Source organism: Rattus norvegicus, chromosome 3, assembly GCF_036323735.1.
Source record: "Rattus norvegicus strain BN/NHsdMcwi chromosome 3, GRCr8, whole genome shotgun sequence".
NCBI lineage: Eukaryota > Metazoa > Chordata > Mammalia > Rodentia > Muridae > Rattus > Rattus norvegicus.
In genome coordinates, this window is record NC_086021.1 from 96,652,052 (window position 1) to 96,668,104 (window position 16,053).

The following is a 16,053-nucleotide window of genomic DNA, read 5'->3' on the forward strand; positions in this document are numbered from 1 at the left end:
CTCATGGGACTATGTCTATCTTTCTGTATCTATTGAGGCCTGTTTTATGACCAATTATATGGTCAATTTTGGAGAAAGTACAATGAGGCAGTGAGAAGAATGTATATCCTTTTGCTTTAGGATAGATTGTTCTATAAATATCTGATAAGTCCATTTGTTTCATGACTTCTCTTAGTCTGCCTATGTCTCTGTTTAATTTCTGTTTCCATGATCTGCCCATTGATGAGAGTGGGGCATTGCAATCTCCTACTCTTATTGTGTGAGGTGCAATGTGTGTTTTGAGCTTTAGTAAGGTTTCTTTTATGTATGTAGTTGCCCTTGCATTTGGAGGATAGATATTTAGGATTGAGAGTTCATCTTGGTGGATTTTTCCTTTGATGAATATGAAGTGTCCTTCCTTATCTTTTTTGATGACTTTTAGCTGAAACTCGATTTTATTTGATATTAGAATGGCTACTCCAGCTTACTTCTTCCGACCATTTGCTAGGAAAGTTGTTTTCCAGCCTTTCACTCTGAGGTAGTGTCTGTCTTTGTCTCTGAGGTGTGTTTCCTGTAGGCAGCAGAATGCAGGGTCCTCATTGGGTATCCAGTTTGTAAATCTATATCTTTTTATTGGGGAGTTGAGACCATTGATGTTGAGAGATATTAAGGTATAGTGATTGTGGCTTCCTGATATATTCGTATTTGGATGTGAGATTATGCTTCTTTGCCTGTCTTCTCTTTGTTTTGTTGCAAGACGATGAGTTTCTTACTTTTCTAGGGTGTAACTTGCATCCTTGTGTTGAGCTTTACCATTTATTATCCTTTCTAGGGCTGGATTTGTAGAAAGGTATTGTGTAAATTTGGTTTTGTCATTTAATATCTTGGTTTCTCCATCTATATTAATTGAGAATTTTGCTGGATACAGTAATGTGGGCTGGCATTTGTGTTCACTTAGGGTCTGTAATCTGTCCAGGATCTTCTGGCTTTCATATTCTCTGGTGAGAAATCCGGTGTAATTCGGATAAATCTGCCTTTATATGTTACTTGACCCTTTTCCCTTACTGATTTTTATATTCTTTCTTTGTTTTGTGCATTTGGTGTTTTGACTATTATGTGACGGGAGGAATTTCTTTTCTGGTCCAATCTATTTGGAGTTCTGTAGGCTTCTTGTATGTTTATAGGCATCTCTTTCTTTAGGTTAGGGAAGTTTTCTTCTATGATCTTGTTGAAGATATTTACTGGTCCTTTGAGCTGGGAGTCTTCACTCTCTTCTATACCTATCATCCTTAGATTTGGTCTTCTTATTGTGTCCTGGATTTCCTGTATGTTTTGGGCCAGTTTCTTTTTCTGTTTTACATTATCTTTGACAGTTGTGTTGATAAATTCTATGGAATCTTCTGCTCCTGAGATTCTCTCTTCTATCTCTTGTATTCTGTTGGTGATGCTTGTATCTATGGCTCCTTGTCTCTTCCTTTGGTTTTCTATATCCAGGGTTGTTTCCATGTGTTCTTTCTTTATTGCTTCTATTTCCATTTTTAATTCCTTCACCTGTTTGATTGTGTTTTCCTGGAATTTTTTCAGGGATTTTTGTGATTCCTCTCTATAGACTTCTACTTGTTTATTTAAGTTTTCCTGCATTTCTCTAAGGGAGTTCCTTATGTCTTTCTTGAAGTCCTCCAGTATCATGATCAAATGTAATTTAAAATCTAGATCTTTCTTTTCTGGTGCATTTGGATAATCTGTGTTTGCTTTGGTGGGAGAATTGTGCTGCGATGATGCCATGTAATCTTTGTTTCTGTTGCTTGGGTTCCTGTGCTTGATTCTCACATTCAGGTTGTCTCAGGTGTTACCGTGCTCTGCTATTGCTGACAGTGGCTAGACCGTCCAATAGGCCTGTGTGTGAGGAGTGCTGTAGACCTGTTTTCATGTTTTCTTTCAGCCAGTTATGGGAACAGAGTATTCTTCTTTCAGACGTGTAGTCTTTCCTGTCTACTGGTCTTCAGCTGTTCCTGTAGGCATGTGTCCTGAGGTCACTTGGAGCAGAAAAGTTGGTCTTACCTCTGGTCTCAGGCCTGAAGTCGCTCCTCAGGGGCTGCATTTCAGCTCTCCGTGAGGGCAGCAACCAGAAGGACCTGCCCAGCCTTTTCTCAGGTCCCTGTGCACAGGGGGCCCAGATAGCGCTAGGAGTTTTCCTATAGAGTCAGAAATTTGGGCAGAGTGTAGTCTCCTCTGATTTCCCATGCATGTCTGCCCCTCTGAAGATTTAGCTCTCCCTCCCACAGGATGTGTGTACAGATTGCTGTTTAACCATGTCCCTTCAGATCCGGGTGGTGTCTGGACCGCAGGGGACCTGCAGCTTGAGTGCCCCTATCTTCCTGTTCCCAGAGGCCCTATACAGTTTCCTCTTGGGTCAGGGATGTGGGCAAGTGTGGGCAGTAATGGTGGTCTCTCTTGCCCTGCAGTCTTGGTAGTGCCCTTCTGTCTGGGTAATGAGCTCTCCCTCCCACAGGGTTTGGGAGCAGGGAGCTGTGGGCCGGGATCAGCCCCAAACTATTTTAGTGCAGAATTCTACCAGACTTTCAAAGAAGATTTAATGTCAATATTCCATAAACTAGTCCATAAAAAATAACCTGTAGTTTTCTGTAATCAAACATCTTAAAGATGATATAAAAGCATTTTTATTGGTACTGTATGTGCTTACATTTCAAATGTTGTCCCCTTTCCTGGTTTCCCCTCTGGAAACACCATATGCCATCCCCCATCCCCCTGCCTCCATGAGATTGCTCCCATACCCACCATTTCCTTCAGTGTCCCTGCCTTGTCATTCCCCTACACTGGGGCATCAAGCCTTCCACTGATCAAGGGCCCCTCCTTCCACTGATTCCTGACAAGGCCAGTCCCTGCTACATATGCAGCAAGAGCCATGAGCCCCACCATGTGTACTCTTTCGTTGGTTGTTAAGTCCCTGGGAGCTCTAGGGGTGGTCTGGTTGATTTATGTTGTTGTTCTTTCAGTTTGAACCCCTTCAGCTCCTTCAGTCCTTTCTCTAACTCCTCCATTGCAGTCCCCATGCTCTGTCTGATGAATAGCAGCAAGCATCTTCTTCTGTATCAGTAAGGCTCTGGGAGAGTCTCTTAGGAGACATCCATATCAGGCTCCTGTCATCAAGCACTTCTTTGGCATCAGCAGTAGTGACTGGGTTTGGTGGGTACTTATGAGATGGATCCCCAGGTGAGCCAGTCTCTGGATGGCCTTTTCTTTGGTCTCTTTTCCACTTTTTGTCCCTGTATTTCCTCCCCTGAGTATTTTGTTTCCCCTTCTAAGAAGGATCAAATCATCCACATTTTAGTCTTCCTTCTTTTTGAGCTTCATGTGGTCTATAAACTGCTGTTTGGGTATTCATAGCTTTTGGGCTAATATCCATTTGTCAGTGAGTGCACACCATGTGTGTTCTTTTGTGACTGGGTTACCGCACTCAGGATGATATTTTCTAGTTCCATACATTTACCTCATGTAGTCATTGTTTTTTATAGCTGAGTAGTACTCCATTGTGTAAATATGCCACATTTTCTGTATCCATTTCTCTGTTCAAGGACATCTGGTTTCTTTCCAGTTTCTGGCTATTATAAATAAGGCTGCTATGAACATAGTGGAGCATGTGTCCTTGTTATATGTTGGAGCATCTTTTGGGTGTATTCCCAAAAGTATTATAGCTGGGTCCTCAGGGAGTACTATGTCCACATTTTCTGAAAAACTTCCAGACTCCTTTCCAGAGTGGTTGCAATTCCACCAACAATGGAGAATGGAGTATTCCTATTCCTCCACATCCTTGCCAGCATCTACTTCACCTGAGTTTTTGATTTTAGCCATTCTGACAGGTGTGAGGTAGTATCCCAGGGTTGTTTTGATTTGCATTTCCCTGATGATTAAAGATGTTGACTATTTCTTTAGGTGCTTCTCAGACATTCAATTTTCCTTAGTTAAAAATTCTTTATTAGTTCTGTACCCCATTTTTAATAGGATTATTTAATTCTCTGGAGTCTAACTTCATGAATTCTTTGTATATATTGGATATTAGCCCTCTATCATATATAGGATTGGTAAAGACCTTTTCCCAATCTGTTGGTTGCCATTTTGTCCTAATGACAGTGTCCTTTGCCTTACAGAAGCTTTGCAATTTTTGGGGTCCCACTTGTTGATTCTTGATCTTAGAGCATAAGCCATTGGTGTCCTCTTCAGGAAACTTTCCCCGGTGCCTATGTGTTCAAAGCTCTTCCCCACATTCTCTTCTATTGGTTTCAGTGTATCTGATAAAGTAATCATAGGTGTGTGGGTTCATTTCTGGATCTTCAATTCTATTCCATTGATCAACCTGCCTGTCTCTGTACCAATATCATGCAGTTTTTATCACTATTGCTGTGTAATACAGTGTCAGGGATGGTGATTCGCCCAGAATTTCTTTTATTATTGAGAATAGTTTTCACTATCCTGGGTTTTTTTCCTTTTCTAAATGAATTTGCAAATTGCTCTTTCTAATTCTATGAAGAATTGAATTGGAATTTTGATAAGGATTACACTGAATCTGTAGATTTCCTTTAGCAAGATGGCCGTTTTTACTATATTAATAGTTTCTTTAAAACTTTTAACATGAAACAGTGTTATATTTTGTCAAATGCTTTTTCAACATCTAAGAGATAATCAAATAATTTTTATCTTTGAGTTTGTTTATATAGTGGATTACATTAAGGTATTTTTATATATTGAATCAACCTTTCAACCCTGGGATGAAGCCTATTTGATTGTGGTGAATGCCGTGGTTTTGATGTGTTCTTGGATTCAGTTTGCGAGAATTTTGTTGAGTATTTTGCATCAATATTCATAAGTGAAATTGGTCTGAAGTTCTCTTTTTTGTTGGGTTCTTGTTTGGTTTAGTTATCAGAGTAATTGTGGCTTCATAGAATGAACTAGGTAGTGTTCCTTCTGTTTCTTTTTTTTATTTATTTTTAAAAACAGATTTTATTCCCCTCCTGGTCCACCCCTCAGATAGTTCCACATCTCATACTGCCTCACCACCACCACCACCCCCTGTCTCCACAAGGATGTCTCCACCCCACATACCCCACCAGACCTCTAAAATTCCTGGGGCCTCCAGTCTCTTGAGGGTTAGGTACATCTTCTCTGACTGAACCCAGGCCCAGGAGTCCTCTGCTGTATATGTTTTGGAGGCTCACCTCAGCTGGTGTATGCTACCTGGTTATTGATCCAGTGTCAGAGATCTCAGGGGTCCAGATTAATTGATACTGCTGGTCCTCTACAGGGTTGCCCTCCTCCTCAGCTTCCTCCAGCTTTTCCCTAATTCAACCAGAAGGATCATCAACTTCTATTCATTGGTTGGGTGCACATATCTGCATCTGACTCTTTCAGCTTCTTGTTGGATCTTTTGTAGAGCGGTCATGGTAGGTCCCTTTTTGTGAACACCCCATAGCTTCAGTGATGGTGTCATGTCTTGGGACTTCCCCTTGAGCTGGATCCCACTTTGGGGCTGTCACTGGACCTTCTTTTCCTTAGGCTTTTCTCCATTTCCATCCCTGCATTTCTTTCAGAGAGGAAGAATTATGGGTCAGAATTTTGACTGTTGGATAGCAACAACATTCTTCCCTTGATGCCCATCTTTCTTCTGGAGGTGGGCTCTACAAGTTCTCTCCCCACTGTAGGGCATTTCATCTAGGGTCTCCCCTGCTGCCTTTGAGTCCTGAGAATCTCTCACTTCCCAGGTCTCTGGTACATTCTAGAGCCCCCACCCCATCCTCCTTCTTCCCGAGGTCTCCAGGGCTTCAGTCCTTTTCCCCCACCCAATACCAGATCATATTCTCCTCTCCCCCAGAACCCCATGCCCTTTCCCTTCCCTGTCCCTCCCCTCTGTGGTTGTTTTCTTCTCCCTCTCTAGAAAACAAGGTATCCTCGGCCTGTTCATCTTTTTGATTTCTGTGGACTATAACTTGGGTATTTCGTAAAAAAATTTGTTTGGCTACTATCCACTTATTAGTGAGAACATACCATGCAAGTCATTTTGTGTCTGAGTTACCTCACTCAGGATACTGTTTTATAGTTCCATCCATTTGCCTTCAAAGCACATGATGTCCTCATTCTTAATAACTGAGTAGTATTCCACTGTGTAAATGAACCACATTTTTTGTATCCATTCTTCTATCATGGGACATCTGGGTTGTTTCCAGCTTCTGACTGTCACAAATAGGACTGTTATGAACATAGTGGAACATGTGCCCATATAGCATGGTAGAGCATCTTTTGGGTATATTCCCGAGTGGTATTGCTAGGTCTTAAGGTAGGTCTGTTTCCAATTTTCTGAGGGACCTCCAAATTCATTTCCAGATTGGTTGTACCAGTTTGCCATCCTACCAGCAGTGGAGGAGTGTTCCTCTTTCTCCATATCCTTGCCAATATGTGTTTTGATCTTAGCCATTCTGACTGGTTTAAGGTGGAATCTCAGGGTCATTTTGACTTGCATTTTTCTGATCACTAAAGACTTTGAACATTCCTTTAGGTGCTTCTCTGGCATTCAATATTGCTCTGCTGTGAATTCTCAGTTTAGTTCTATACCCCATTTTTTATTAGGTTGTTTGGTTATTTTTGGTGGTTAGCTTCTTAAGTTCTTTATATATTTTGGATATTAGCCCTCTCTCAGATGTAGGGTTAGTGAAGTTTTTTTCCCAATCCATGAGATGCTGATTTGTCTTATTGACTAGGTTTTCCTTACAGAAGCTTTCCAGTGTCATTAGGCCCCATTTATCAATTCTTGATCTTAGAGCATGAGCTGTTGGAGTTCTGTTTAGGAAATTTCCCCCTGTGTCAATGAGTTCAAGGCTCTTTCCCACTGTCTCTTCTATTAGATTCCATGTACCTGGATTTATGTTGAGGTCCTAGATCCACTTGGACTTGAGCTTTGTGCATGGTGACAAAGAAATATGGGTCTATTTTCATTTTCTACATACAGACAGCCAATTATACCAGCACCATTTATTGAAGATGCTTTCTTTTTTCCATTGTATATTTTTGTCTCTGGTCCCTTTAGTTAGTTTGGATAGGGGTTTATCCTATTGATTCTCTTTGGTTTTGTTGATTCTTTGTATAGATCTCTTTCTTTCTATTTGGTTGATTTCATCCTTGAGTTTGACTATTACCTGTGTCTACTCCTCTTGGATGTGTTTACTCCTTTTTTTCTAGAGCTCTCAGGTGTGTTGCTAAGTTGGTAGTGTAATATCACTCCAGTTTCTTTACCAGGGCACTTAGTGCTATGAATTTTCCTCTTAGCACTGCTTTCATTGTGTCCCATATGTTTGGGGATTATGTGTCCTCATTTTCATTAAATTTCAGGAAGTCTTTAATTTTATTCTTTATTTCTTCCCTGATCAAGTTGTCATTGAATAAACAGTTGTTCAGTTTCTGTGGGTATGTGGGTTTTCCGTTGTTTTTGTCATTATTGAAGACCAGCCTTAGGCCATCGTGATCTGATAGGATACATGGGATTATTTCAATCTTGTATCAATTGAGGCTTGTTTTGTGAACAATTATATAGTCAATTTGGGAAAAGGTACCATGAGGTACTGAGAAGAAGGTTTTTGGTTGGTTTGCTTGTTTGGTTGGTTGGTTGGTTTTTTTTTTTTTCTGTTAAATCTAATTGGTTCATAACCTCTATTAGTTTCACTGTGTCTCTGTTTACTTTCTGTTTCAGTGACCTGCCCATTAGTGATAGTGGAGTGTTGAAGTCTCCCACTATTATTGTGTGGGGTTCAATGTGTACTTTGAGCTTTAGTAAAGTTTCTTTTCTGAATGTGTGTGCCCTTGCATTTTGGACATAAATGTTCAGAATTAAGACTTTCTCTTAGTAGAATTTTCCTTTGATGAATATGAAGTGTCCTTTCTCATCTCATTTGATAACTTTTGGTTGAAAGTCTACTTTATTAGATATTAGGATGGCAGCTCCAGCTTGTTTCTTGGGACCATTTGCTTTGAAGACTTTTTCCAGCCATTTACTCCGAGGTAGTCCCTGTCATTGTTGTTGAGTTGTGTTTCTTTCATGCAGCAAAATGCTGGATCTTGTTTGTGCATCCAGTCCATTAGCTAATGTCTTTTTATAGGTGGATTGAATCCATTATTATTGAAAAGTATTAAAGACAGATGATTGTTAGTTCCTATTACATATGTTTTTCTAGGTGGCATTATGTGCATGTGATTCTCTCCTTTCAACTTTATTGTGAGGTGATTAATATCTTGTTTTTTTGTTTGCTGTAGGTACCCTTCTTGTGTTGGGGTTTTCCTTAGAGAATCCTCTGTAGGGCTGGGTTTGTAGATAGTTATTGTTTGAATTTGATTTTATCCTGGAATACTTTGATTTCTCCATCTATGTTGATTGATAGTTTTGCTGGGTATAATACCCTGGGCTGGCATTTGTGTTCTCTTAGAGTCTGAATGACCTCTGGTCAGGCTCTTCTGGTTTTTAGTGTCTGTGTTGAGAAGTCTGGTTTAATCTGATAAGTCAGCCTTTATACTTGACTTTTTCTCTTACAGCTTTTAATATTCTTTCTTTGATCTGTGCATTTAGTGTTTTATTATTATGAGGCTGGTTGGGCCTCTAGCTCCTGTCTGTAAGCACACCATAGCATCAGTAATATGAGTTTCATCCTTAAATTACATATTTGTACTCTTTCTGATTTTTAATGTAGGCACTCAGAACTATAAACTTTCCTAATATAACTGCTTTCAATGTGTCCCAGTATCTTAGTATTTTATTTTTATTTTCATTTATTTCCAGGAAGATTTTATTTCTTTCTTGATTTTTTCTTTGACCCATTCATTATTCAATAAGTCATTTAATTTCCATGGCTTTGTATATTTTACTAGAGGTTATTTTACTGTCAACTTAAGTTTTACTGTGGTCAGATAGGATGCAAGAAATGGTTTAAATCTTATTGAATCTATAAAGACTTGTTTTGTGTCCCAGATATAGTCTATTTTACAAAAACGCCCATGTGTTGTTGAGTAGAATGTGTATTTTTTGGTGCTTTAGTGGAATATTCTATGTATCTGTTAAGTGTATTTGATGTATGATGTCAATTAATTCTGGTGTTTAGTTTTTGTTCAGATGACCTGTCCTTTTATTGGTAGATTGATGTTAATTTGTATCTTTAAATCCAATAGTGGAATTTTTATAAAATTGGGAGACCCAGAGTTTGTTGCATATATGCTTAGGATACAAATATTTTCTTTGTTAACTGTTCTCTTGATTGGTATCTTTATTCTCATCTGATTAGTCTTAGTTTGAAGTCCATTTCACCAGATTCTGGGATAGCAAAACCTGCTCGTTCTCTGGTCCCTTTTGAGCCAAGTTCTTTTGTCTATCCTTTTATTCTAAAGTTGTGTCTGTCCTTAAAACAAAGGTGCATTTCTTGAAGCAACAGAATAATGGATTTTGTTTCTTGATCCATTCAGTCTGTCTGAGTCTTTTAATTAGAGAATTGAAGCCATTGATATTTGTGATGATCTGAATGAGAATGGCCACCATTGCCTCACAGATTTGAATGTTTAGTCACCAGAAAGTAGAACTTTCCAGTGTTGCCTCTCACCTTCCACCGTGTTCTAGGGATCAAACCCAAGTCATCAGATTTGGTGGTAATCACTTTTATGTCTCACAGCTTTTATTTACAGATTCTAATAACTGAAATAAACCCAATATCCACCAATGAAAAAAAGCTTTATTTACTGTGATATATTCCTTCAATGGTATACCACTTAATAAAGAGGATAATAAATTATTATAATCCACAATACAAATAAGTTTCAAAAACATTAAATTCAGAGAAAGAGGACAAATTCAAAAGACTGTAACCACAGGTTTAGCATTTACATGAACACAACAAGACTCAATGACTACCTGATCATAGAAATTAGAGCAGCAACTGCTGTTGGGTGGGGAGAAAGCTGTGTGCATGAAAGGACACAGAGAAGCGTCCATGTCTTCTTATAGATACTAAGGAAACAGTGTGTAAATTTGTCAAAAGTCATTTAACCATTGTGAATCATTCTTTGTGAATGAAGCTCTAGCACCCATCTTAGGACATGAGGTAAACACAAAAATGAAAGGATTTGGTGATAGACAAACTCGATAGAGAATGTTTTTACCCTGAATCATTTATACCTGCACTCTCTTATTTTCAATTCTGTTCTTTGTAACCAAAACAAAATTTCTCTATGACATTTAAATCTCTAATGCTATGCATTCAGAATGAGTAATAACTACTTTATTAACACTATAGAATTGATTTGAAGATTCCAAAAAGTAATGGATATGAAAGGGCCTTGAAATATGCACAAGTTATTTACTCAAATAGAATGTGTATCAATTACTCTGACAACAAATTCAAATAAGGGTAAGGGGAATCCCCATGCAGTTTGTAAAATTGATATTTTTCATTGTGATATTCTATTAACACCACTCTAATAGCTATAGTTCCATTAAGGTAATTTCTAAGAAAGTTCCTCCTTGGTTCCTGGTATCCTCACACTGACCCAATCCCCTTCCAAATGATGAATAATATTGTCATCACCTTGATGTCTCTATTCATTGTGTTGCTCAGTTCCTGCTGTATGTGACATACCATGTAAGGTTATCTGAAAGGAACACAGATGTAGAACGTGAAGGACAGGCTGCTGATTCAGTCTGGTTAGTCTAGGAAATACATGTGTAGAATCAGTGAAGGAGTCCTGGGACTTCCTCCAAAATTGCAAGGAGACAAGGCAAAACATGTCCTTTTGCCATTGGATGCCAAGAGTACTTCATATACAATAGCATGGCAAAATCAGAAGGAAAATGAATAAAGCTAAGGCCATAGAGCTGATAGGCACTAAGATATTGTTCCTTTGTGAACTAAGGATCCCCAGAAAAGGCCACACTGTGTTTAAGATTCTAAAAAAACTGCCTGATTAGAATTTTACAATTATGGAGAGTTTGGATGTGGTAGATCCAAGCCAAATTATTGTGGATTTACTTTAGCGTCATTAACAGCTATCCATTGTCCACTTCTGTACCTAATCTAATGTCCTTGTGACTATTGCATGAATCTTTGGGGTATGTATTAACTTAACAGACCACCATGTTCACCAACTCAAAAACTAAGAATGTTAGCAGATATCATCTGAAGACAAGAACAGAGATTTTCCCCCAACACTGTCCCATAAAGTCTCAACATGATGCTCTTACCAATGTATTTTTAAAGTGCCTTGATTTATTACTTTTTTTCAATCAACCTATTACCACAGTGAAACATGGTGTTTGGTATAACTTAAATTATATTCTCATACATTACTCATATTGGCTCAAGAATAAACTATTCCATTTCTTTCAATGTGAGAACTTTTATACCCACACATTACAGGAGTTCTATTCCTAATATTACACACTATAGATCACAGAAAAGAGATGTAAAATAGTAAAATTTGAACATTCACCAAAATACTGACATCTATTACACGATGGAATTGAAACAAAACAAAAACCATGAACATGTAGATTTTAATCTGTTCCTTTACTGATGATTAAAGTCAGATTCAAGTTCTAGTCAGAGTAGTCATGCTGATGATTATTTCATACCTTAAATTTTATTCCAGACTTGAACTCACTTTTTTGCCCCACAACCTCCTCACAGCATTTTTCACCTCTGCATTTCTGAGTGTGTAGATGATGGGGTTCATCATGGGGGTAATAACCGTGTAGAACACAGCCACAAGCTTGTCTTCAGTGTAAGTGGAAGCAGGTCTCAAGTAGAGGAAGATGGCAGGTCCGAAGAACAAGACAACCACCATGATGTGAGATGCACAGGTAGATAGAGCCTTGCGCCTCCCCTCAGCAGAGTGATTCCTCAAGTTATATAGGATAACAATGTAAGAAGACACCAAGAAAAGGAAGGAAAATACAGAAAATAATCCACTGTTAACAAACATAATTACCCCTACCACAAAAGTGTCAGTGCAGGCCAACTTGAATAAGGGATGGAGGTCACAGAAGTAGTGGTCAATAATATTGGGACCACAGAAAGGCAAAGGGATAGTGATGAAAATCTGAATAATAGAATGAAAAAATCCCCCCACCCAGGAACCAGCCACCAGGCGGTGACATATGGGCCTACTCATAATAGTTGTATAGTAAAGAGGTTTGCAGATAGCCACATAACGGTCATAAGCCATCACTGTAAGCAAAAGTATCTCAGTGACCCCAAAGAAGTGGAAGAAGAAAATCTGAGCCAGGCAGCCCTTCAGAGAGATGGTTTTAATCTTGTGAAGTAAATCAGTGATGAACTTAGGGACAACAGTAGAGGAGTAGAGGATCTCTACCAAGGATAGGTAGCTAAGGAAGAAATACATGGGGGAATACAGACTCTTGCTGATGTTGACTGTCACAACAATGAGGCCATTGCCCAGCACAGTGGCCAGATACACAGGAAGAAACAACACAAAGCACACCTTCTGCACCTCTAGGTCCTGGAAAAGGCCAGTGATGATCAACTCAGTCACATTTACATTGGCCATGAGTTCAGTTCAAGTGTGCTGGATACCAGCAGTCGAGGGACCTTAAATAAAACAATAAATAATTGTGATACTGTTCACGTGTTTATTTTAGGAAGAATATCACTGTGTGACAGAAACTAGAGGAATGACCTTAAAAGAGAAAGAAATCAGACATCCATGGGAGCTAAAAGAAACTGACTCAAAAGGCTAACAACTTAAAGAAACCTTATTCAGCAGCAGCAAATTACATGAAAACCCAAGGGTACAACAAGCAATATGCTTAAATTCAGTATGGCATGTGCTATGAAATAAGAATAGTGATTTTCTGCAATGCTTTAGAATCGCCAGGAGTATCCATTCACCTAAGAAATCAAGTTGCTGAATAGGGAGATGACACAGAATCACCTTCCCCATAGTCTCGCTCACAAGCACAGGGAAAAGGCATGGTCAGATTTAAGAATGCAGATGGTGGGACTAGGTTGTGATTGCACAGAAGACCTAGGGGCAAGTAGGAACTAGAAAGTGCTCTGATGATCCCATTATCTTCCAGGCTGCCTGACCTTGCAGCTTTGATGTCAACGTTTCATTGGCCTGCCTATCCAGCCAGACACACTGCAAAATTTTACCTACACCAGATTCCTTGTGTGCCCTTTCCTCCCCATTCTTGCTGTCATCTCCTCACACACAGAAAGCAGATTCATAAATTACCAAAGTCTTTAAGTTTCCAGCTGCCAAGTCATACCCTTTCTGTAACAAAAATCAGAAAATTGATTTACCACATACCCTTTCTTCCTCAGATCATTCTGCTACTTCAGAATAACCAAGGCAGCTGGGGATTTAGCTGAGTGGTAGAGTGCTTACCTAGGAAGCGCAAGGCCCTGGGTTCAGTCCCCAGCTCCGGAAAAAAAAAAGAACCAAAAAAAAAAAAAAAAAAAACAATAACCAAGGCAAGCCTGAGTCCCTCTCACTACCGTGTAATGACTTACTACCTGGGAATAACCAGGGAAACTGAATTCCTCTAACTGGATTTTAATGGCTTTAATGTCTGAGCCACACAACAATTCTTTTTCTTAACCAGCAAACATCAACTTGAATATTTTGAAGTCAAATCCACTTTCATATACCTATCATGTTCATTGGCACCAGAAATATCTATCCCTGTTTCTTCCAGGCCTATGCATCTTCTAGGATGCAAAAGCAGTCCTATTGGTTCACGAAGTTTGTATAGATTACACAATCTCACCTATATCTTCTCTCTAAGCACTGGGTAAGTTCTTCAACAATTTCCCTTATGTAAAAATCTAACCACACTTCTCTACTAAAACTTACCAACTGTTCCCACTGCCCCAGCATGAGTTTTGATATTGTCAGAGGACATGTAAGAGCCTTCTTAAACTAATTGTAAACACTTTGCACCTTTATTATCATCCCCTAACTGAAATTAAAAAATCTTGTTGTAACATAAAGTGCCCTCACTTCTTTCTTTCATATATCTTTCTTCCTAAGTTGTACAATGAACCAAACTGCTATAAGAATGAAGTTCCATGGTTTTCTGTTCCAATAGTACTCCATCATGTTCCTTTCAGCAAAACTAATAGGATCTTTTATTATTTCAGCTTCTTCTTTATATCTCTTACTAAAAAATACATTGGCAACTATTGAAATCATGATAAATTATTTTGTAATTGTTTGCATCTTGAGTTAATAGAAGAGAATATCATTTCAAAGTTACCTAACATATCAAACATTTATAACTACTCAAACTATATGCATTAATATATTCAGCATGTACAATAAACTTGTGAGTTCGGCGTGATTATTCACAGAGAAGTGAATAAATTGTCTAGATTTACACAGCACCAAAGCCAGGATCTGCAGAAATCTGGCAATCAGAGACCTTCTGTAACTACCACACTTTACCTAAGAAGAATAGGGCACATGTGTGGCACAAAAGTAAATAGAAATACAAATGACCAACTATTAAAAGCAAGGGATACACTTATTTGACAACCTAAACCACAATTCTCACCTGATTGAATGTTGATCTATTCTTTATCTATTAAAGAAATGAAGGTAAATTTACTAGAATCACTCTGAAACACTCAGAGAGGAGCAGCTCATATAAGAATCCATGTTTCCAAGCTCATCGACAAGAGGGGAATACATAGTAGCTCTCCTCTTTGAAAATTAAGTCTTATCTATCTATCTATCTATCTATCTATCTATCTATCTATTGATCGATCTATCATCTCAGCGTTTCCTGTATTTTTCTCTATCTCCCCCACTTCTTTGTCCCTACTACATTGCATAGTTATTAATTAATATATCCTCTCCACACACAATGGTGCCTCACATAGAAATATAGACGTCAAAGTGACCAAGACATGGAAGCATAAATCAGCAAATGAGCATGTAAAAGTCTATCAAGTAGTCTCTTAGAATTTACAATAAAGAAAGTGATACCATGCCTGAGAAAAATATAAAGCAGAGCCTTGTGTAGCAATTATGTCTAATCACTACACACACAAATGCACACACACACGCACACACATACACATACACACACATACACACACACCAACACACACACATATAAATACACACACACCACTACACACACACCATTACACATACACACACATAAATACACACACCACTATACACGCACATAAACACACACACACAAACACCACCACACACACATAAACACACACACGCATAAACACACACACGCATAAACACACACACATAAACACACACACGCACACCACTAGACACACAGACCCACACACACCAATACATACACACACATACACACACAAACACACACACCACTAAACACACACACACACACATACATGCACACATGCACGCATGTACACAGGCACATACACCACTACACACACACATAAACACACACATACACATGCACGCGCACACACACACACACACACACACACACACACATAAACACACACAGTTTAACCAATTTAAGGAATAAAGTCTGAATCTAGGACAAAAATACATGTCCAGTAGAATGTGGTTGCTAAGAAACGTTGGTCTTTGCACATCGCCCCAAGTCACAAGAGCTGCTGTGCACTTGCTCTGCCTTGGAGCAAAGAGTTGAATGAGATGGAACTGAAAGACACTCAAAAAGCACCTAACATGTCCTTCATAGTACAGCTGAGATGGGAGTGATCACTGTACTCTTTCCTTTTAAATCCAAGTTCTTAGCAAATAAAGTCACTTTACTAACAGCACCTCATAGCATATGTCTCACCATGACCCAGGGCACCAAATCCAGATCAATATCAGCTAACCCCTCTAAGGGTGATACAGAAAAAATTCAAAAACATATTTTACTTCCTATTCAAAGATGAAGTGACAAAAGCAAAGAGGGGTTAGTTAGCTTTCCAAGGCCACACTCTACTTACTTCCCATTACTAACTTAAAACTGACACTCCATCACATCTACCGCTTCCTGAAGGA

At 38.8% G+C, this 16,053-nt stretch overlaps 1 protein-coding gene across 1 annotated transcript; it reads right to left on the reverse strand.

Annotated features, from left to right (window-relative positions):
* Positions 1-11,658: 11,658 nt before the first annotated feature.
* Or4b1d (olfactory receptor family 4 subfamily B member 1D) lies at positions 11,659-12,585 on the reverse strand. The gene has a single exon (NM_001000616.1). It carries the CDS (start codon positions 12,583-12,585, stop codon positions 11,659-11,661), a length of 927 nt encoding a protein of 308 aa, NP_001000616.1.
* Positions 12,586-16,053: the final 3,468 nt, after the last annotated feature.